General features: G+C 44.3%; 1 protein-coding gene across 1 annotated transcript; it reads right to left on the bottom strand.

The window, feature by feature from the left end:
• Positions 1-20,363: 20,363 nt before the first annotated feature.
• On the bottom strand, positions 20,364-21,791 carry LOC311019040 (PWWP domain-containing DNA repair factor 3A-like). The gene is made up of 4 exons (XM_084018206.1): positions 21,694-21,791; positions 21,225-21,404; positions 21,030-21,118; positions 20,364-20,951 (listed from the first exon to the last, which is right to left on the bottom strand). The coding sequence occupies exons 1-4, from the start codon at positions 21,694-21,696 to the stop codon at positions 20,888-20,890; spliced, it is 336 nt and encodes a 111-aa protein (XP_083874332.1). The 5' UTR covers positions 21,697-21,791; the 3' UTR covers positions 20,364-20,887.
• Positions 21,792-23,288: the final 1,497 nt, after the last annotated feature.

Genomic DNA, 23,288 nt, shown 5'->3' with positions numbered 1-23,288 from the left:
CAAAGCAGAGAAAAGTGTGTTTCATGCCGACACCATCTCCTTCCTGGGCTTCATAGTAGCCCCTGGAAGAGTACAGATGGACCCGGCTAAAATTAGCGCTGTAGCCGAGTGGCCCACTCCTGATAGCCGCAAGAAGGTTCAGCAGTTCCTGGGGTTTGCTAACTTTTACAGGCGGTTCATCAGAGGCTTTAGCGCAATAGCGGCCCCTCTCCATGCTCTTACCTCCACACAGGTGCAGTTCCAGTGGTCTCCGATGGCAGAAAAGGCATTCCAGAACCTCAAGCGCCGCTATACTTCGGCATCCATCCTCACCATGTCGGATCCCCAGCGTCAGTTCGTGGTCGAAGTGGATGCTTCCAAAGAAGGAGTCGGGGCCATCCTCTCCCAACGCTCCGAACAAGACGGTAAAATGCACCCATGCGACTTTCTGTCACGGCGGCTGTCCAGAGCGGAAAGAAACTATGATGTCGGTAACAGAGAACTGCTAGCAGTTAAAATTGCCTTGGAGGAGTGGAGACACTGGATAGAGGGGGCCGACCACCCATTCATAGTCTGGACCGATCACAAGAACCTAGAATATATCTGGAAAGCCAAGAGACTCAACTCTCGCCAGGCCAGGTGGGCGCTCTTTTTTAACCGTTTTTCTTTCTCTCTCTCTTACAGGCGTCCAGGAACGTCAAGCCGGACGTCCTGTCCCAACTGTTCGACCCCGAGCCTGTTGCCAAGGAACCAGAGACCATCCTTCCACTTACCCGTGTGGTTGGTGCGGTAACTTGGCAAATATAAGAAGAGGTGAAGCAGGCTAACGATGAAGTCCCGCCACCCAGTGGGTGCCCAGAAAATCGTCTGTTTGTCCCGGTCGAATTGTGCCCACAGGTGATCCACTGGGCTCACACCTCACTGCTCTCATGCCATCCGGGAGTTCGGAGAACGATGTTCGCCATCTCCCGGCGATTCCGGTGGCCGTCCATGGAGCCGGAGGTTCGGGAGTACGTGGAGGCATGTTCGGTCTGCGCTCGCAACAAGACGTCCTCCGGGTCCCGCATGGGCCTCCTGCAACCACTTCCTATCCCCTCCAGAACGTGGTCGGACATCTCCGGACATCTCTGGACTTCGTCACGGGGCTCCCGATCTCCCAACGTAGTACTACGGTCCTCACGGTGGTAGACCGTTGGTTGGTGGTTAGGTTTATTGCCCTGTCTAAGCTGCCCTCTGCCAAAGAGATGGCAGAGATCATGATGACTAACGTTTTTAGAATCCATGGCTTCCCAAGGGACATCGTCTCTGACCAGGGGCCCCAGTTCGTGTCCCGGTTCTGGAGGGAGTTTTGCCGGCTCATCGGAGCTAAGGCCAGCCTGACGTCAGGATATCACCCGGAGGCTAACGGCCAGACCGAATGCCTCAACCAGCAATTGGAAACCGGTCTCTCAGTTGCTGTTGGAAATCAACAGCAACAAACACAAGGGCGCTGCTCTTGTGGCGACCGGCAGCAGGCGTTTGGCGTGTGCGTTGAGTGTGTGTGTTTTTAGTTGTTTGCTAACTTAGTCGGTGTTTACTAACTTTTAAACTAGCGGCATCCTGTTTTAATGCTCTTATGCGCACTTTAAAGAGACTTTTGTAGCGCTGGAGTCGAAGATGGAGATAGTATTTTTACTTTTCCTGACGGCCACGCTGAATCACACACTGGGACTGGTTGTGAATCCTCCTCACTCAAGTAGGATTCAATACAATCGTGACATCCTTCTTGGATTTCAATCGCATGGCTTCCCAGAGGATCTACTCGTGGACTTTTCCCCTTCCAGTGGCGAGTATGTTTTTAACTGCAACAATGACTTTATGCGCACTTCTGCGAACACTCGGAGCGAGGCGAGGAGGAGGAAGAGGGGAAAGAAAGGCGGTGTTCGACAGCGGCTAAGGAAGCTGACCCGGGCTAATCGTCTCCCTTTACCATCTATAGTCCTGTCAAATGTCCAGTCGTTAAAAAACAAGACTGATGAACTGCAAGCGTGTGTGTCCTTTATGCACGAGTTCAGGGATGTGTGTGTATTGGCTCTCACTGAGACGTGGTTAACTGACGCAGATCCAGACTCCACTCTTATCATAGATGGATTCGGAGCTCCAATACGGCTGGACCGTGACCCGAGGACGACAGGAAAGAGCCGCGGCGGGGGCGTCTGTCTGTACATCAATCCCAGGTGGTGCACTAATGTCACGGTTCGTGAACAAATCTGTTTACCGGACATCGAGCTGCTGTCGGTATCAGTGAGGCCCTTCTATCTACCGAGGGAATTCCCTCAAATATTCCTGACGGTAGTGTACATCCATCCCAGCGCAAACGCGAATGCTGCTGCTGACGTCATTCATTCGGTGTCACAGCGACTTCAATCTCTGTCACCTGATGCACCAAGTTTCTTCCTTGGAGATTTTAATCATGTCAACTGCAAAAAGACTTTGAATGGCTTCAAGCAGTACGTCACCTGTCCTACTCGTGGCAACAATACGTTGGACTTGTGCTACGGCTCTATTAAAGGGGCCTACACCTCTGTTGCTGGCCCACCTCTCGGTTCCTCAGACCACAACGTAGTGCACCTGCTTCCCACGTACAAGTCTGTGCTGCGCAGGGACAGAGTGCAGACACATGATGTACAGGTGTGGAATGAGGAGAGCACTTTGGCACTACAGGGGTGTTTTGACTGCACCATTTGGTCTGTGTTTGAGGAATCATCCAACAGTATTGATGAACTGGCAGATGTAGTGTGCAGCTACATATCCTTTTGCACTGACAGTGTGATCCCACATAAAAAGGTTTTTTCCTATCCGAACAGCAAACCATGGATAACGAAGGAACTCAAAAGCCTACTCAGAGAAAAAAAGACTGTCTTCAAGAGTGGTGACAAGGCTGCATATGCACAAATTAGAAAAGTTGTTAGAGCTGAGATCATAAAGGCGAAAAGTGCCTATAAAGAAAAAATTGAATCCAAACTGTATGACTATGATCTCAAGTCTGTGTGGAATGGCATGAAACTGATGACAGGCCTACAGAAATGTAATAATAATTCTGTCTCTTTGAATGGCTTTACTTCCAACATGCAGCTTACAGACGAGCTAAATAAATTTTATTTGAGATTTAATGTAGATGTTTTTAATGATAAAAATAAGTAACATGAGAGAGCTTGTCAGAGACACTTCTGCCCCTGACATTGACCTGTCCTATGTCACCAACCTTCTTAAACAGACTAAAGTAAATAAGAGCCCGGGGCCAGACAATATTAGTGGCAGAGTGCTCAAGTCCTGTGCCTCGCAACTTAGTGGAATTTTCACTCAGTCTCTCCAGCTGCAGACCGTTCCTAAGGTGTGGGAACATGCAACTATTGTCCCCGTGGCTAAAATAAAAAGCCCCAAAGTCTTAAATGACTTCCGACCAATAGCCCCCACCTCTTTGGTGATGAAGGTCTTTGAAAAGCTAGTTAAGAAGGAAGTATTGAAGCAGGTCAATGGCCTCCTAGATCCTCTGCAGTTTGCCTATCAGGCAGGTAGGGGCGTGGAAGATGCAACTCGGTTTTTAATAAATGTCTTAGTTAAACATCTGGAGGCCCCTAAGACATATGCAAGGCTTTTGTTTGTCGACTTCTCGTTGGCATTCAATACCATCCAGCCCTATCTTCTTGCAGAGAAACTTACTTTGCATTTTAATCTGAACCCAAATCTTGTTGGCTGGTTACTGGACTTTTTGTTTGATCGATCACAATGTGTGAAAGTCAATGGTGTGTTATCATCTAAGTTATTGTCTTCAACGGGTTCCCCACAGGGCTGTGTCCTGTCCTCACTGCTTTTTATTCTGTACACAAACTCCTGTAGGAGTACATATGAGAACAGGCATATTCTGAAGTTCGCTGATGACTCTGTCATAATAAGTCTTTTAAAGGACAGTGAAACTGAGCATGGTACTGTGGTAGATGATTTTATAACATGGTGCAATGATTTCTTCTTGTCAATCAATGTGCTAAAAACAAAAGACATGCTTATTGATTTCCGAAAATCCCAACCTATCACTCCTCGGACAATCATTCAGGACAAGGAGGTTGAGATTGTATCAGAATATAAATATTTAGGGACTCTCATCGACAATAAACTGAGTTTTGAAGCAAATACAGATGTAGTATGTAAAAAGGTTCAGCAGCGCCTGTTCTTTTTAAGAAAATTGAATTCATTCAAAGTCTGTAATATCTTAATGACCTTATTCTATCAATGTTTTATCGAGTCTGTTCTTACTTATTGCTGTGTGGCCTGGTTTGGATTCCTCACCCTGTCCAACAAAAACAGGCTAGCAAGGCTTACCAAAGTGGCAAGCAAGGTGATCGGGGTGCAGCAAGCCCAGCTTCAGGACATATATCTCAAGCGAATATGGACCAAAGCTAAACTTATTACTGACTGTCCTGACCACCCACTTTATAAGGAGTTTGACCTCCTTCCATCTGGACGCCGTTTTAGGATGCCTAAGACCAGAACGCGGCGTGCCAGGGTCTCCTTTATCCCTGCTGCCATAGACAGGCTTAATCTCTTGGGCTAGGCTTGGTTATTCTCCCAGGCCTCTGCACTTAAATGCACTTGGGTATTAAGTGTTGTTTATCTTATTTTATTTTTATTTTTATTTCCAATTCTTGCAGCACTATGCACTTTAATGCACTGCTTGCATTCTTACTTGCGCAGAGCATTATGCATTATGTATTATGTATTGTTATTATTATTACTATTATTATCAACAGTAATTTATTAGTAGTATGTTTCTATTACTTGTACTGTTTTTAATGTATTACTGCACTATGGTGTGCCTGGTGACATGTTGATGTCTTGGATGCTGTTTTTTTGTCTTGTGTCTGTAATGCTTGCTGCAAATCCAATTTCCCTCGGGATATGAATAAAACTGAACTGAACTGAACTGAACAGAATCCCTCGACATGGAGCAAACACCTGGTCTGGGTAGAGTACGCACACAACTCACTGCCAACATCTGCCACAGGGCTCACTCCATTCCACTGTGCTTACGGCTATCAACCTCCAGTCTTTCCAGAGAACGAACGGGAAGCGTCGGTCCCCTGCCATGATTCGCCGCTGCCGCCGCATCTGGGCAGCTGCCCGCCAGGTGCTGATCCGACAAGGAGACCGGGTCAAAAGGGCGGCGGACTGCAAAAGACGGCCGGCCCCCGGCTATCAGCCAGGCCAGAGGGTGTGGCTCTCGGCCATGGACCTGCATCTTAGGGTCCCCTCCAGGAAGCTGGCTCCCTGTTTTGTGGGGCCATTCCCCGTCACCAGGGTCATCGGACCCTCAGCGGTACGTCTTCGCCTGCCTCGGTCCCTCCGCGTTCATCCAACATTCCACGCCAGCCAGGTGAAACCAGTCAAAGACAGTCCTAAGACAGTCTCGCCTTCCTCGTCTCGAGTGATTTTGTGTTGTACCTTTTCCCTGTTAGGGTGATATTAGTTCCCCGTACTTCTGCGTGTTTTCAGTTATAGGCTAAGTGTTTCATAGCCTGTTTTGTGTTTCACTCTGTCGCTGGAAGTGCTGAAAATAAAAGAGCCTATTTTCGTTCACAACTCTGCATCTGAGTCCTCCTCCTTGACCCACCCTGACACTTAGCTGTTATACGCAGGAGATGGGCTTTTTCAATTTTTCAAGCAAGACACAGGGTTTTTGGAGGTTTAATGCAGGGAATAGGTTTTATTAGTTGTTTCAAGCAGGAGAGAAGCTTTCTCAATGATTCAAGTGGGAAACAGGCTTCTTGGAGGTTTCATGCAGGGAATAGGCTCTCTTAACTGTTAGACACAGGAGAGAAGCTTTTTCAATGATTCAAGCATAAAACAGGCTTCTTGGAGGTTTCAAGCAAGAAATAGGCTTAGTTACCTGTTATACACAGGAGAGAAGCTTTTTCAATGATTCAAGCAGGAAACAGGCTTCTTGGAGGTTTCATGCAGGGAATAGGCTCTCTTAGCTGTTAGACGCAGGAGAGAAGCTTTTTCAATGATTCAAGCGGGAAACAGGCGTTCTGGAGGTTTCAAGCAAGAAATAATCTTACTTAGCTGGTATACACAGTAGAGAAGCATTTTCAATGATTAGAGCAAGAAACATTCTTCTTGGAGGTTTCATGCAAGAAATAGGCTTACTCAGCTTTTAATAATACAGGGTTTATGAATCTATACTTCATTTTGGTTAGCTGTGATCATTGCAATATTTTGATTGACTGCCACCACTAATGCTTGCCTACTACTAACAGGGTTGTTCAAATTAATTGCGTTACCAGTAACCTGTGGTGGACAGCGATCGGTTGAGGCAGGGTTAACCACAGCAGACAGACCGCTTGTGATGATATTAGGGCCAGGTCAGTGGTGAATGTCCCCGGTGAGTAGCAGACAAAGTATGATGACAAGATTGTCACTTTGCTGGCTTTTTGGTGTTGTCATTGTCCATTTTTTGATTCTGTTTTGACAATAAGGTTGGATAAACATGTCAAGCAGTATCTTATTTCCATATCCAAAATGTTTGCTAACTTTAGAGCTTTCAAATTTAATGTTACGATTTACAGAATGAGCCTGTGTACTGAAGTCACTCTGCTCAGAACTGTTATGTGATTAAGAACATGACCAGTATCAAAAAGTTTTAACATAAAACCATAAATTAAAAGAGCTATCAAAATGCCAAGAACACCTGTCGCCATCTTGTTATGTCAGATATAAAGATGTTACTGCCAAGAACTACTTAGCTGTTATTTCCACACTGGGCAAGACATCAGGTGTTGAGGTTTGGAGGTAGAGGGCTGCAGAAGGTGCAGCAGCTGCTAAAGGAGAGAGACTCCGCCTTCAGGTCAAAGGACAAGGCCCTCTACAACACTGAGGCCAAGGCAGAGTGCAAGGGCAGGATTGAGGACTGCTTCTTAGCAACGACTCGAGGAGGGTATGGCAGGGCGTCCAGCACATGACCAACTCAGAGCCAACAGGCTCTCAGCTGCGGGGGACAACCCACACTTGGCGGAAGAGCTGAACTCCTTCTACGCCCAGTTCGAGGTGGGGCAAGTGGGAGGGGGGGGCACATCCCAACCCTCACATCCACCAGCCCTCAGTAGCCTCATCCTCACAGAACACGAGGTAACATGCACGCTGAGGGCGGTCAACCCCAGGAGAGCCACAGGTCCAGATGGTGTTCTGGGATAGGTGCTGCAGGACTGTGCTGACCAGCTGACCGGAGTTCTCACTAAGATCTTTAACCGGTCCCTGTCCCAGTCCCTGTCCCATCGTTCTACCCTGCCTGAAAAGCTCCATAATCATCCCGGTCCCAAAGAAAAGCACAGTGAGCTACCTTAATGACTACCGTCCAGTGGCACTCACACCCAGCATCATAAAGTGCTTTGAGAAGCTGGTCCAAACACACATCATCTCATCCATGCCACCCAGGCTAGACCCACACCAGTTTGCATATCGAGCCAACAGGTCCACAGAAGACGCCATTGTGACGGCTCTCCACTCCACCCTGTCCCATCTGGAGGAGAGGAGTAGCTATGTCAGGCTGCTCTTTGTGGATTTTAGCTCTGCATTTAACACCATACTGCCAGACTGGTGTGCAAACTGTCTGACCTGGGACTACCACTCAACTCCTGTTCCTGGATCAAGGACTTTCTGAACGACTGACCCCGGAGAGTGAGGGTGGGCTACCACACCTCCACAGTCCTCAGTCGTCGTCGACTTCAGGAGGAAGAAGACTGCGATCCAGCCCCTGCTCATCGACAGTGAATGCATGGAGAGAGTTTCAGCCTTCTGCTTCCTGGGGGTGCACATCCAGGAGGACCTGACCTGGAGGACCAATAGGACAAATAGACTGAGACTCAGTTTTTACCCCAGGGCCATCCAGGGCCTAGTGCTGCTAGGACTTGACCTCCCACCAATTCACACACACGTGCGCGCACACACGCATGCACACACATGCAACATCCAGAATCACATGCAAGAACTGCCCTTAGTGCAATACTGTAAATTACCTGTCTTTTATAACCATATCTATGAGTAGACTGTCTACAAACCTTCTGCACATTAAACTGGCTCTCAGGTCTTCCTATTACAAGCAGTTGAACTCTAAATGCATCCATCCATCCATCCATCCATTGTCTACAATGGATTGATTGTCTACATTGTCTCTCTCCAAATTTCGCTGTACTTGTACATGCTACCAGTGCATTGACAATAAAGATAATTTGTTCATTCATTCAGTTGAAAATAGGTGATGTCATTGCACAGATTCATATCTGTTGTTATAGGCACCATGGGAAAGACTCCTATTAGTTTTTAATTGTTTTAAATACCACATAATGTATCTGTGACAATGACTGAGTAAATTGGAATAAATCAAAGGAGAAATGTGAAATATCTATCCTCACCTATTGTTTTCCCCTATTTGACAGGATAACACCATACTACACCAATGGTTCCAGGCACAACGATGCCATTGATCATCTTCAGCAACCCCTTTACTACAAATGTACCAAATCTGATAGAATTTGAGTAAACTGGAGCACTGGAGCTTTTGGATTTGAAGTGGACCTTGCTTCAGTGACTGAGTGGGGGGGTTTTCTCAGGAGGTAGAGTGGGTGGCTGGCAACCGCAAGATTGCTGGTTCGATCCCTGGCTCCTCATAGGTGAGGGCCTGGTGTCCCTGAGCAAGACACCTCACCCTAATTGCTCCTGACATGCTGGCTGTCGCATTACTGTAAAGCGCTTTGGATATATAAATACATTTTGTATTATCAGGTCAACAAGTGTTGACAAGTGTTGACCTGATACAAACATTCATAAAAATTCAGCGAAACTTTTTCAAACTCTCGTGTGAAACTTGCGTGACAGCATCGACTGGGTAAACACTACGGTAGCGTTAGCAGCCGAGGATAGAAGCTATCAGGCAAGTGTTCTTTAAATAAACTCCTGGTGTACTTACAAACTTTCAAATGCCTCGTTTTGTGAGTACAGACCCTATGTGTACTACTGCAGAGGTTTGGTAACATTCCATTCATTATTAGTGGGGTAATTTACGAGATATACAAGATGTTAGCGCCAGTACTAAGCCATTCGGCTGATAGCCCTATCTTGACAAATGCTGACCATCGCTAAAAATGCTTCTGAGAGGGTATTTGGCTGGATGTCATGGTGGAAATGACCTAGGGTGCATTTTGCTCCCCACCATCACTTTAAGTAAAACTTGCTAATGTGCAATATAAATGTAAATGATCAATGTCAATGTGCAATAAGAAAACAAAATTATCGCAATTAGTGCAAACAATGTACTCTTGAAAACAACTATTGCAAATTCAAATAATGCAAACATGAATAGAATAATAAAAGTAACGGTGCAACATATGCGGGGGGGGGATTTTTGGCATCATTACTCACTCTGAAGTCTCATCTCATGATACTCCAGATAGAAGTTTCTCTCAGGAACGAGGCAAAGCACTTGGAGCAGTAAATGGATGTCTTCATATCCTTTACTTTATAGCTTCTCCTTCTTCATCTCCTTCTCCGTCTCCTTCTCCGTCACTTTCTCCGTGCAGACCAAACCCGTCCTGCGATCCTGAGTGACAGTTCTCTGCCAGCACACGGGCATGCAAGTTTTGGTGAGCTGACATCACTGCTGCTGTAAATGCAACAACTGACTGCCTCTGTATCTCAGCAGAAATCTCCGCCGTGTCCTTCTCTGTGTTCTAAATTTTCTTTGCCATGGTGGAAAACACATGGGGCCCTAGTTTCGTAGACCAGGCGCAGTCAGCTTTCAGCGCACCTGCGCCGCGCCGACGGGGTGTGTCCGCCTGGACTTTGCAAGTTTCGTGCACCGCGCAGGCCGGCGCAGGCTCGCGCAGGCACACCTCCCGACTCGCCCACCGGCGCAAGTGGGAAAGAGGGAGGAGAAGAAGGCGTGAGTGGGAGACGAGGAGGAGACGAGGCGTGGACTGGGATAAACACAGCCGATTCAGATCTTCACCAATCAAATGAGCTCCTCTCCTCTCCTTTAATGCGTTAGGGGAGGTTCAGTGCAAGTTCCGTCACTTGACAACCCGATGACAGAAGCAGCGCCGCCGCTGTGCGCGCGTATCATAATAATAACAATGCCGATATTATAAAAAACAGGAGAGAGAGAGGGAGATGTTTTGGTCCGAGAGGCTGAGTTTCCGTTACGCGTGCCATCCGCCTTTGATCTGACGTCAGATGTGACGGGACAATCTATATAGATATAAATTCACGTGTTGATTCAGTTAGTTGCATTAAATAGTGTTTGTTGTGATTATTTATTGCATGTAAATGTGCCTGGAACTGTGGAAACCTGCCTGTGAGGTCTCGGTGACGTGTTCGCACTGCGCGCCGTCAACCAAACTTCCGATCCGCCAGCTGTGATTCGCATTGAATGAATGGACTTTATTTACGCCTTACGCCTTGCGCCGAAAGTAGACCAGGTTGGAGCTGGCGAGCTTTCAGCGCAGTCTCGGCGAGGCTTTTTGCCACGAAACTTCCGCTACGCCAAGCTGAATCTGTGACGCCTCCCCCTGCTGCGCCGCCACACCCATCTTGGCGCAGGCGATCCACCAAACTGCCAAACTGACGGTGCGCAAGGCTGCGCGGGTCGAAACTTGCACTGCGCCGGCTGCGCCACCCTGCGCCGGTCTACGAAACTAGGGCCCATGGTGTCAAATAAAACTTCTTTGTCGTCCAATACGCCGCTGCACGTTCGGCTCCCCTGCGCTCTGTGTAAAAGCTTCCTGCAACACGATGACGTTGCCGTCGGTACGCATGGATTTTTAAGTCGGCTGGGTATTGTGTTCTATACGATGTTTGGTATCATTCAACAGAGTAGCTTCTCCCCTTTCATTTGACTATAAACATGGCTGCACCATCAGCCGCTAATCATGTTACATTGGCGGAATTGAATTCAAAAATACAAAGTTTTGATAATGGATTTGTGGAGAGAAACGATAGACCAGTGGCTGTGAATTTAGGAGAGTCTAATGATCTGGAACTGAATGCAGTTCAGTCATGGTGTTTACTGAGAAATGTCCCATCATTGGAGATTTGGAACCTTCTTCTGACGAACATTGGGGCCTACTTCTTTTATTACTATAAATAGTAAACATTGTATTTTCTCCCATGTTATCTTAGGGTATCTGTGTACAAAAAACGCTAAGTTCTTGTCTATAGTGTGTGTGTGGTGTGTGTGTGACATAATCCTATAGATACATTTAAGATAAGATGGCGGATGGCGTGCATCGCGGGTCAGCAGCTCCTGGTTTGAGTCAGCGGCCACGATTAAAACCGACAATCTACAAGACTGATGATCAAGTTATTGTAGAGGATGAGTTTCTCAACTTCCTTGTGGTCAAAATTAAAACGATGACCCAGGATGAAATAGTCCTTCTAGCCTCGAATGCCTTCGACTCTGAGTGGATCGAGTCCTCAAAGAAGGTGTTGTTTGAACTCTGTCCTGACACTAAGCAACGGTGCGTGACCCACAAAGGCAACCAAAAAGATGCCAATAATATCAAATGGTGCCTAAAAGTATTGAATGAATATGGAGATAATATTCCCCGGTTCGTCTCCCACTACCTCGATGAGTTGCCGCCTGTGTCTTTTAACAATCTGGATGTGTCCAACCTGCTGAGCAAAATGGAGCGGCTACACAGTGAAGTTTGCGCGCTAAGGCACGCAGTGAAACTTCAGGCAGATGTCGGCGAGGATCTACGCATGGTGGTTGCGACCATGGACAGCAAAGTTGCCACCGTAGAGCGTAGACTGGAGCTGAGTCACAATGGAGGGCTGTTGGCGCCGAGCAACACTGAACCAGCCTGCACCAGCGCTGTGCGTAATGACCCAGCTGGAGAGGATGGCACGGCCTCGGCGGAGGACGCGCGCGTCACTGGCCTTGCTGCAGCCGGTGACTCCACCTGTGCAGGCCTGTCTGCTGAGTCAGGGACCGTGAATGGCGGCGCGAGCCCAGGAGGATCTGTAGTCAACACGCCGCAATGGAGCAGGGTTGTAAAACAGAAGCGACCTCAGAGAAAGATCAGCCAGGATCAACCTGTTTCCATGAAACAGCATGTTGGAAAAACTGATCGGAGGGCGTCTAAACCTATCATTGGCACCGCTGCACAAGGGAATATAAAGGTGGTCCGTACGAAGTTGGTGAGTGTTTTCGCTACCAGATTCACACCAGATCTCGATGCAGATACTCTGTCCAACTACTTGACTAAACAACTTGGCCATGATGTTAAATGTGAGCGTATTGACACCGTGAGCAGCCGATACAGCTCGTTTAAAGTCTGTGCTGAGTGTAATGATGTTATGGAGATGTTCAGAGCTCTGGCCTGAAGGTTGCGTTGTGAGACGCTACTATGAGCCACGCAAAGCAGGGCAAATGGGTGCTGGCAGAGCTAGGCTTACTGCTGGTCCAAATGCGCCAAATGGGGCTACGGCGGTGCTGCCGAACTAATATTATTTATGCGGGTTGGATCATATAACTGTCGCGGGCTGCGCCTGGGCAACAACGCAGGAGATAATTGCCGGCGCTCAGTAGTGGACAACTTGCTGAAAAAGTGTGACATTCTATGTCTCCAAGAAACTTTGTTACCAAAGCAAGACTTGGGGAAACTGAACTCTTTTAATGACAATTTTCACGGGGCTGGTGAATCCACAACGGATCTTTCCCTGGGAATAGTGAGAGGAAGAATAGCAGGGGGCGTGGCCATCCTCTGGCACAAAAAGTTGGACTCGATGATAAAAGTCATCAGGCTTGAAGCTGACTGGTGTATTGCTGTCCTCATAAAAATTAATAACAAGGAATTTAGCATCCTCAACGTATATACACCATATGAAGCATTGGCAAATGAGGATGAATATCTAAATCGACTTGCTTTTATAATTCTTTTATCTCTGAGAACCAAGCCACAAGTGTATTTGTAGTGGGTGATATGAATGCTGATATATCAGATAAAAGCTCTTTGTTTGCAAACCATATGTTACAGTTCTGTGATGAACATAATCTAACCGTATCCACTCAAATGTTTTTGCCTGCAGACAGTTTCTCTTACATAAGTGAGGCCTGGCATACTACATCATGGCTTGACCATTGCATTAGCACTGCCGATGCACATGATATTATAAGAACTATAGAGATTGTCTATGAGGCATCCACCTCTGATCATATTCCTTTTGTCATGACATTGGACTGTGATAGTCTCCCTGAGCTGACACAGCAGGGGAAAAATTCCTCTAATAACAAAATTGACTGGTCTAAACTCACAAATGAGGATAGGCTTTCATACTATGGAAACACCGATGTTCTCTTGAGTAGTCTCTGTCTGCCCAAAGATGCTGTCCTGTGCAATGATGTAAATTGTAACCTAAAATCTCATTGTGAGGATCTCTGTGCCTTGTATGATTGTATTGTGGGATCTGTATATGAGGCCAGCACAACGTACTGTAACAACTCTGAGAGAAGACACACTATTAAGCCAGGGTGGAACAAACATGTGTCTCACCATCATGCAGAAGCCAAGAGTGCATGTAGGGCTTGGGTACAGGCAGGCAGACCAAGAGAAGGACCTGTTCTTGATTACAAAAAAGCCACTACTGCTAGATATAAATATGCAGTTCGTTATGTTAATAAAAATGAGCAAGAAATGAGAGCAGATTCCATGGCTGAAAAGCTCCTTGGTAACGATGTCACTGGGTTTTGGAAAGAGGTAAAAGCTATTAACAGGGACAATACATCATTACCTTGTACCATAGAGGGGGTTTCTGGTGGTGGCAACATAGCTGAACTGTGGAGGCAACACTACTCAGAGCTTTTTAATTGTGTTAAAAGTGACCCCTAAACCTTAGGCAAGATTTCCAGTGGTGATACTGTGCAAATCACAGTCAACGAAGTACTACAAGCTATTGCACAGTTAGCTGATAACAAGGCATGTGGGTCAGATAAAATTTCAGCAGAACATCTTAAATATGCTAGCCCAAGAGCAGAAATTCTTCTAGCTATTTGTTTTACTAGTTTTATGACCCATGGAGTGCTACCAGACTCTATGTTATCGGTAACTCTGGTCCCTGTCATTAAGAATAAAGCCGGCAAGGTGGGCAGCCTGGACAACTACCGACCAATTGCTTTAGCCAGTGTGCTGTCCAAAGTCTTGGAGAGCATATTATTAAATAGAGTGTCTGTTTATGTACACACCTCTGATAACCAGTTTGGATTTAAGGCTAAACATGGAACTGATTTATGTATTTATGCTTTAAAGGAAATTGCTGATAGATATAAAAGACAGAATTCTTCAGTTTTAATTGGTTTTATAGATGCATCTAAGGCATTTGATCGTATAAACCATCATAAATTGTTTTCAAAATTGAGTCAGAGGGGCGTGCCTGACAGTGACCTAAGGATTTTGGTTTATTGGTATGCCAATCAGTGCATGCAAATAAAATGGGGGAATGTAGTCTCTGCTCCATTTGGGGTGAGTAACGGAGTCCGTCAGGGTGGGCTACTGTCACCTTGCCTGTTTAATGTTTATATGGATGATCTATCAGACCAGTTGAGAAGATGTAAAACAGGATGCGTGATAGGAAATACCATTGTTAATCATCTTATGTATGCGGATGATCTGGCAATCATTTCTCCCTCTAGTGCTGGGTTTCAGGAGCTGCTCAACATATGTTCAGAATATGGGGTAGAATTTAATGTTAGTTATAATGCCAAAAAGAGCTCTGTTATGATCTGTCGAACTAAAGGTGATAAGGAACTGGTGTTCCCATTATTTCATTTGTCAGGAAATGTGTTACCTTTTTGTCATACTGCTAAGTATTTGGGACACATCATCACTGATGATTTGTGTGATGATGAGGATATGTACAGGCAACGGCGTATTTTATATACACAAGCCAATGTGCTGAAACGTAAATTTTTCTGGTGTTCTAATGATGTTAAAATTAGTCTCTTCAGAGCATACTGTACCCCCCTTTACACTGCCCCCTTGTGGGTTAAGTTCAAAAAGGCAAGCATTCGCAAACTTCAGGTTGCCTATAACGATTGCCTACGAATTTTGATGGGAAAACTCAGGTGGTGCAGTGCAAGTGAGTTATTCTGTCAAGTGCGTGTAAATACTTTTCATGCTCTGTTGCGGAAATTGATGTACAAATTCATCTCTCGACTGAATGACACACAAAATATTGTATTAATGCTGTTGATCAATCCTGGACTCAGTGCTGTGAGATACCAGTCAGCCATGTGGAAACACTGGTATGACTGTCTCTTTTAAATTTGTAAATTCGTGTGTTTGTTTGTTTTTTAATGGACCTTGAGTCTAATAATAAAGTCTATCTATCTATCTATCTATCTATCTATCTATCTATCTATCTATCTATCTATCTATCTATCTATCTATCTATCTATCTATCTATCTATATTTGAAACATTTGGTTGTGGAACATCACAGACTGTAGTTGTATCCTCAGAACAAACTTATAACAAAGCAAAATTTCTTATACATTATCCCCGCTGCATCGAGAAAATTGGACCTGTACTTCATATGTATGTATGTATGTATGCGCTATGAGGATTAACATAGTTTTTTCAAGAAATAGCTCACGTCATTTACAAATATCACCCAAACACTGGCCATAAAACATCAGTCGCATGGCATATGTGACCCACCACAGCAAAACCAGCAACAAGTTGGGTGGGATGAATTCCCATAAACAACGAAAAAAGCTTCTTTTTTTTTCAAAATTAGTGATTTTCGTTTTTTTGCAGAATATGCAAGTTGAGATCATGAAGAAGCCACTCCATGTTTCAGATAACAGTATTGGTTGCGACCAAGGTACGTTTTATCAGTCTGTTTTCTGGGAATAATTGACACAAGCAGAAACCAGAAACAAGTCGTTTTTTCGTTTTTGGGCAAAAACCGAAAATCAGAATTTCAGCTCATTTTCTTGTTTTTTGGTTCCTACTTACAAAACGAATTTACCACTCATTATTTTTTTTCCGTCGGTGGGCGGGTCCTCTGATTGACTAGTGTGCTTCCTTGCCCTGTGCTCTTCAAAATAAAAGTTCTTCCGTTTGATAATGTCGACAAAAATATTACTGTATTATAGACACTAGCAGACACAGAGGTCCCTAACACCCACAGTCAAGACTGACCCGGCTTCAAAAAAAAAAAAATAGTATTCATAATCATTTGAAAATGAGAACTTATGAAGTTATGATGACTTCAGTGCAGTTGATGTTTAGCCACAAGGTTGTTACATGAAGATTAGACCTCTGGGCTTTACTACGAAGGAGGCTCAACATCTCCAGGCTCTGTGTTCATAATCCGGCTTAACAAAACCTAAAGTCCCGGTCAGAGTTAAATGTATCACGATCATCACGACGGTCATTGTCCGGCTCTGAGCTTTGTGCTCTGTGCGCGTTCACAGCTGCTGAGAGCTGTGAGAGCTGAGGAATAGGAGTGATCACAACCAAATATGAAAAGAGATGAGGCTAGTTTTTAATTTCGGACAGCTGAACATTGCGCATCTGTTAACCTTTATCCATTTACAGTAAACAAATCTGTTTTTCTTGTTGAAAGATATTTTATATTGTTTTCACAAGAAACCCATTCTCCACAGCTGAAAGCCAGACAACAGCTGAACATGAATTTGCACAGCAGTACGGCGACATTTCTGAACTCTTTGACAATACTGTCAACTATGAACCAACCCGGTTCCAAAATGGAATTAAGGATCTCATTGACATTGTGAGAAGACATGTGTAGCCTGATCTGTCGGATCGCAGAAGCTAAGCAGGGTCTGGCCTGTATGGTAGTTGAGAAGTTTGTTTTACATGACATGAAATGAAATTTGACATGTTTTTATGATGTTATAAAGTTGCCTCGTCAATGTGTTGTTTTGACAGCTTAGTATCACTTTGTAAATTACCTGTAGATGTTAGACAGGAGTGTTATGGAGACGCTGCATTAGGTCTCAAGTGACGAACCCAGTTCAGAATGTGAAAGTAAAAGTGTTCTACTGCTGCAAAATCTCTCTTTGCTTTTTTTACCGTATGACTATAAGACTTGAAGAATCTCCTCTGTGTAACTATTCATGTAGTCAGTCAATGATCAAACTAGTAGCATGAATATGAATTACAGTCCAAGCGGGTTAGGCAAGGCAATTTTATTTGTATAGCCTGTTTTTACAAACAGTTGTCTCAAAGGGCTTTTACATAGCATGAGCATCATAACAACATCCTCTTCCCTTAAACCCTCACATCCACTGAGGAAAAACTCCCAGGAAAACCCTTTTAAATTGGGTAAAATTGGAGAAACATCAGGGTGAGCAACAGAGGAGGGATCCCTCACCCAGGACAGGCAGACGTGCAGTAGATGTTGTATACGGACAAGAAAACAGTTTATAACAGAGAATATGGAAAAACATGGAAATGGTTGACAGGAGCTGACGAAGGCAACTTCCGGTGGGCAGGAAAGGCAGGGAGAGCAGGCCAGCTTAATGGGAGTAGTCGGTGGCAGACTGGGTCGTGAACAGGGAGGGCAGGCCAGTTTAACAGCGGGGGGAAGGAGGGTGATGCAGGCGGCGGTTGGTGCAGAGGGATGGAGCTGTGGAGAATCTGTGGAAACAGAGAGAGTGCGAGACGCCAAGGCCAAACTACAAGGTGCGAGAGGTAAGGAGAGGAGAGGGGGGGGGGTCTCTCTACTTAAATGTAGTTAGAGTATCTGCCTCTCTGACCCATGGAGAGAGCTGGTTCCACAGTAAAGGAGCCCAGTATCTGAAGGTTCTACCTCCCAGTCTGTTTTTAGAGATATTGGCAGTCACTAACAGAACTGCATTCTGGGAGCCAAGTGATCTGGTCAGAGTAGCCAGATTCTTTACTTGAGTAGTAAAAGTAAAAGTACCTGTGTAAAAAATGACTTTGGTAAAAGTGAAAGTACTGATCCAAATATCTACTCAAGTAAAAGTAAAAAGTACAGGCTCTGACATGTACTCAAAGTATTATTAAAAGTAAAAAGTATTTCTATTGCACAATTCACGGCAAAGCAAATAACCACACAATAATTTATCTGGAATCCATTTCATCAATGTTATTGTTTGAACAAACATTGTTCACTTAAAGGGGCCCTATTATGCTATTTTTCCACAAGTTAATATAAGTTATTGATGTCTCCAAACCTGGTCTTTGAATTCCTCAACTGGAAAAAACAATCGGAACATGTATTTCGGAGTGGATCACACTCCTCATTTTCAGCTTTTTTACCCCACTTTTTCAAACGGGTGATTCTGTCGGGGTGTAGCCTTATGCTAATGAGATGACCCCCGACCCCGCTCCTATTGAGGAAGTGGTTGTGTCTCTCCGCCCCGTGCTGTCCGCGTCCAGCTTCACTGCATGAAAAGTCGGATTTTCGTCCCTGTAAACGCCCGGAAATCTCCCTAATTTTCGGGAGTTAACGACAATTTACAGGCTGCGAACGCCGCGTTCGTCTGTGCCGAAAATTGTCGGAAACGAACCACAGCGAAGGCTCTAATTAGCATATGAATAGCGGCGAAACCCCGCCTGGCCAGAGATGGCTTGAATATCCTCACTCAGGATTGGATGAAACCACTAGTTTTAAACAAGTATAATCGCTCGTGATTGGTTGGCAGATCTGGTCATTATAAATGTAAAGCCAACCCACGTTGGCAGATGTGTTACTATTGGTCACACTGGGTCTTTTAAACAAGAATAATCACTAGTGATTGGTTAGCAGATCTATCACTATATATATATAGTGATAGATCTGCTAACCAATATATATATACTGCTATACATATATATATATATATATATATATATATATATATATATATATATATATATACATATATATGTATATATATACACACACATTTATTTTTATTTATTTATATATTTATAAATATAAATATGAATGAATTAATTGAATTGCCAGGAGGAAGTATTCAAAGAAAGAGCTTTATTGACAACACAACACACAACTGTACAAATTTGCCCACACAACAAACAAATGAACTGGCGACATTCTGTCCGAATTTGGTCAATTTTACAGCCGCCTGCGGTGCGTGGCCCTGTACTTGGGAGTCTTCTCTAATCGCGACTGTAGAGTCGCACAGAGCTCGGTGAGCTCCTGGCTACGAGAGGATGGAGGTCGCACAATCCATCCAGACACCCCGCCAACGACGCCGTCCTCCTCATCAGACATCATGTCTGTGGTGGCGCACTTCCAACGGTCCGCCTCATCGCCAGCAAGCACACTCCGTCTCGCTTCCGGCAGCTGTAAAACAATCAATAAAGACAATCAGTACTGCGCGATGCACTGCGCATGGACACAACACATCTATTAATGCACCTGAAAAATAGGTTTAGGTAGGTTTGGTCACATTGACCAAAAACGGATCTAATAAATCTAATAAGTCTTACCCTCTTTCTCCTGGAACGACTCCGAGCTGACCTCTTCACAGCTTCCGCCTGCGATGCGAGATCAGGCTGTGTGTGTCTGAAGCTCCTGCGTACCGTTTCATAGTATGTCTTACAGGCAGCTGGAAAACAATTAAATGAGTGGTATGAATAAGAAAACTTAAGTCACAGTAAAATTAAAACAAGGAAGAAGAAAACAGTAAAAGTTACTTACACACAATGGCGTCACTATCGGCGTCATAGAAATCCGGACTTGCGGACAAAGCTCCGAGCAAGTAAGAGGTCACAGCTTCGTTATGAGGCGAGGTTCGTCTGTGAAAACAAAATGAACAGTTAAGATCGGTATCTACTGTTAACGCATCCATTTCCTTATACAGCAGAATGAAAGCATATTCTTTAATTCATACCCTTGCTCCGGTTCGTAGCGCCTACAATTCGTCTCCGAGTTGTGAAGACGGCGTACTGCTTCCTGTAAAAGACCAACAACGTACACTTAACAAAGCAACTTAACGTTACACTGGTTCCTCTCTCTTGTTCTTTTACAAGGCTACTATGCTACTTTTAGCTTGGACTATTAGCTTTTAAGCTACTTTTAGCTTGGGCTTGCTTTGCTAATTTTAGCTTAGCTAGCAGTCACCGAACATATTCTTACCGCAATCATCCTGAGAGTCTCCAGCCGTCCTGGGACATCCTGAGAGTCTCCAGCAGTCCTGGATATAAGAATTATAACATTTAAACCACATTTTCTTAAGTGAAGCCTCTCAGAGCAGCATTCCTGCTGCCGGTGAACGTGAACGTCTCCTCCTCGTTCCCCCCACTGAATGCAATAGTATGTCTCTGCAGACGGGGAGACCGCAGATTCAGACCCGCACGTTTGGACCCGCACGTTCAGACCCCTTGTGGTTTTTTGACAGTGCCACCTACTGGTTGACTGTAAAACTGCAACTCCACAGTCTGGACCGTTCAGACCCCTTCTTATGGATTTTCGACAGGGAAAATAAATAAAATAAATAATAAAAATAATAATAATAAATAAAACACCAAGAATCTAATTGTTTGTGAAGCTTGGATTACTTTTAAAAATATTTTGGACTGACTAAATAAATAAATAAAACGCCAAGATCTAATTGTTTGTGAAGCTTGGATTACTTTTAAACTTTTTAAAAATATTTTGGACTAAAAAAATAAATAACAATAAATAATTAACCTCCAGTGAAATTACATGCTTTTAAATGTTCTTTTGCATGGGGTTATAATGACAAAACAGTCTCAAAATAGCCTACAATGAAATGAAATGGTTTAAAAAAAAAAATTGTGGCAGTGCGCCGAATGAAATGAAATGGTTTTAAAAATTTTTTTTTTTTTTTTTTTTTAAATTGTACAGGTTTTCACAAATTATGGCAGTGCGCCGTCTTTCTTCATCTGCCTCTCCAGCCTCCTGCAGAACTCGTCCACTTCACTGAAAACAGACAAAATGATAAATACTGGAATAGAAGAACCATCAATGTACTCTAAATTCCTACTTCTCTCCTCTTACCTTTGATCGACAGCAGGCCCTGCCAGGAAGACCTGCTCTGCCTCCTCCCATGAAATGGCATTCAAGGCAGAGATGCCATATATGATGGCCTAAACAGAATTTTAAGCAATTAAATTGATACAAATACACAAACACAAATATCTGCCATTCATGCCGGCTTTTAAAATTCTGTAGCACACACAAGGTTATGCTCACCTCTGGAAAGAGAACCTCACAAATAAACTGAACCTCATCAGTGTATTTCACTGTTGCTTGAGTTCTGTCTAGCAGTGACTTAAGATGGTTGAAGAGGGTCTTCTGTTCCTCTTCACTGTCCAGGTAAACTGGGACTTGCTTCATCACTGCCCACTTGGATGGCTTGCCACCAAGTATAGTCTAAGGCAAGGGTTAAGAAATTATTGATTTAGTGTGCTGTGTGGCAAGAACTGCCTGAAATACTGACTATAAATGGCAGTTGAATTAAATACATAATGGTATACATTTATATTACATAGCATTATACACATACATGCATATCCTAAAGTTTAAAAAAGGAGCTAGTTAGTTCATTGGTGAGTGATACAATTTCTGAGAATAATACTAACAAAGGGGTTGTTGTGGCAGCGTGCCTTTTTTTTTAATTTTTAGCACTAGTAATGAGAAAATGTAACAATTTGAAAACTACCATCAAATGCTGCTCAGCTCCTTGTGAGTGCACAATGAAGTCCACCAGTGCCTTTTCAGCCTCAATGCGGCCACTGACTGCTTGAATGTGGGGTGGAACTTGAGTAGTGAGGCCACTCTGTCTGACACTATTCTTTCATTTGGTGTGCTGTTTTTAAAAATATAATGCACTGATCCTACGATATATAAAAAAAAGAATACAAGAAGGATGTGACACACAAACCATGTCCTACATCGAGAATGTGTTCAGACTTTACCTTGGTAATTAACAGCTCTGTTAAAATGGGACTGCAGATGTTTTCTGCATTTGCTCCACTTCGTAGGCTGAAACAAACTTGAGCTGCAGAATGGACAGTGGAATAGCTTGCAGCATGTCTCCAATTGGGGCAAATTTTGTCCATGCTGGATAGTTATGTGCACCTTTAAAAGAGAGAAAGAGACTGTGTCATGAACCTAAGTTTAATAAACACACTATGCCAACACTCGCACGCACGCACGCACGCACACACGCACACACACACACACACACACACACACACACACACACACAATTTGGTTTAATGTCACAGACAGTTATCGTTGACCTACACAGGCTACTTAAAGTTTTATTTTTGTTTAATTTAATGCACACGGTATTAACAGTTTCAGTTCCATTACAAATAAGATGACCTGGATGACTGAGAACTTTCACGGACATTTAAAAATGTGCCCTGGTAACATGTGCTTCTAGCAGAAAAATGCTAAGCTTGATTAGCCTAAATATTATGTTGCATTTGACGTGCATAAGGCTAATTGTAAACGTATTATAAGTCAAACGTTCGTTACGCTGTCAGATGCATTTTCAACAAAAACTTTTATGACACGAAAAGAACGATGTGATTAACGTTCAATACCTTTTCTTCCGACGGGTCCTCCATGTTCCAGGTAACATTAGCATAATAAAAAACCAGGGGGCGCTGTAGCAAAAAACCAAGGGGTCTGAACCTGCGGGTCCAAACGTGCGGGTCTGAATCTGCGGTCTCCGGGTCTGCAGACACATGCTCCTCACTGAATGAGGCGCCCGGTGTCTGCATCCGCCCCTTTAACGGACAACGGTGCACGGCGTTATTAATCACCGTTAGTAAATATATAACCACGGTTTAACAGCACTATATTATATGTTAACGTCGGTAAAAACGGCACATTTTCCGCTTCGCTTGCGCTCGCTAACCTCTGTGGTAAATTAGCGTCAGTAGGCTAGCCGGCTAGCAGGACCTTCGATTCGTAACGTTAACGTACAATGCCAACAACAATAAAGTAACGTTCATTATCAATACGATTTAAAAGTCAGCTGGAAACATAACAATCATGTTACAGTATACTTACATGTGTACGCGGTTTGTGTCGGGCTGTCGCCAGAATCACCGCAGTCGTCCGCCATTATCCAAAACTTGTGAAGTCAGACGAGCCGCAATGCATTTTGGGAAGTTGAGTAGATTTAGCAAGGTCCGCTGTACTCAGAAATTCTTGCCAATGCAGTATACATCCGGGCATTTCTCGCGTGCACAAATTCACATACTATTGTATGTGAACGCACTACGTACTCAAATTTACGTC

This window comes from Eutrigla gurnardus (genome assembly GCF_963514095.1).
Source record: "Eutrigla gurnardus genome assembly, chromosome: 9".
Lineage (NCBI taxonomy): Eukaryota > Metazoa > Chordata > Actinopteri > Perciformes > Triglidae > Eutrigla > Eutrigla gurnardus.
This window is presented reverse-complemented; position numbering and strand designations above follow the sequence as displayed.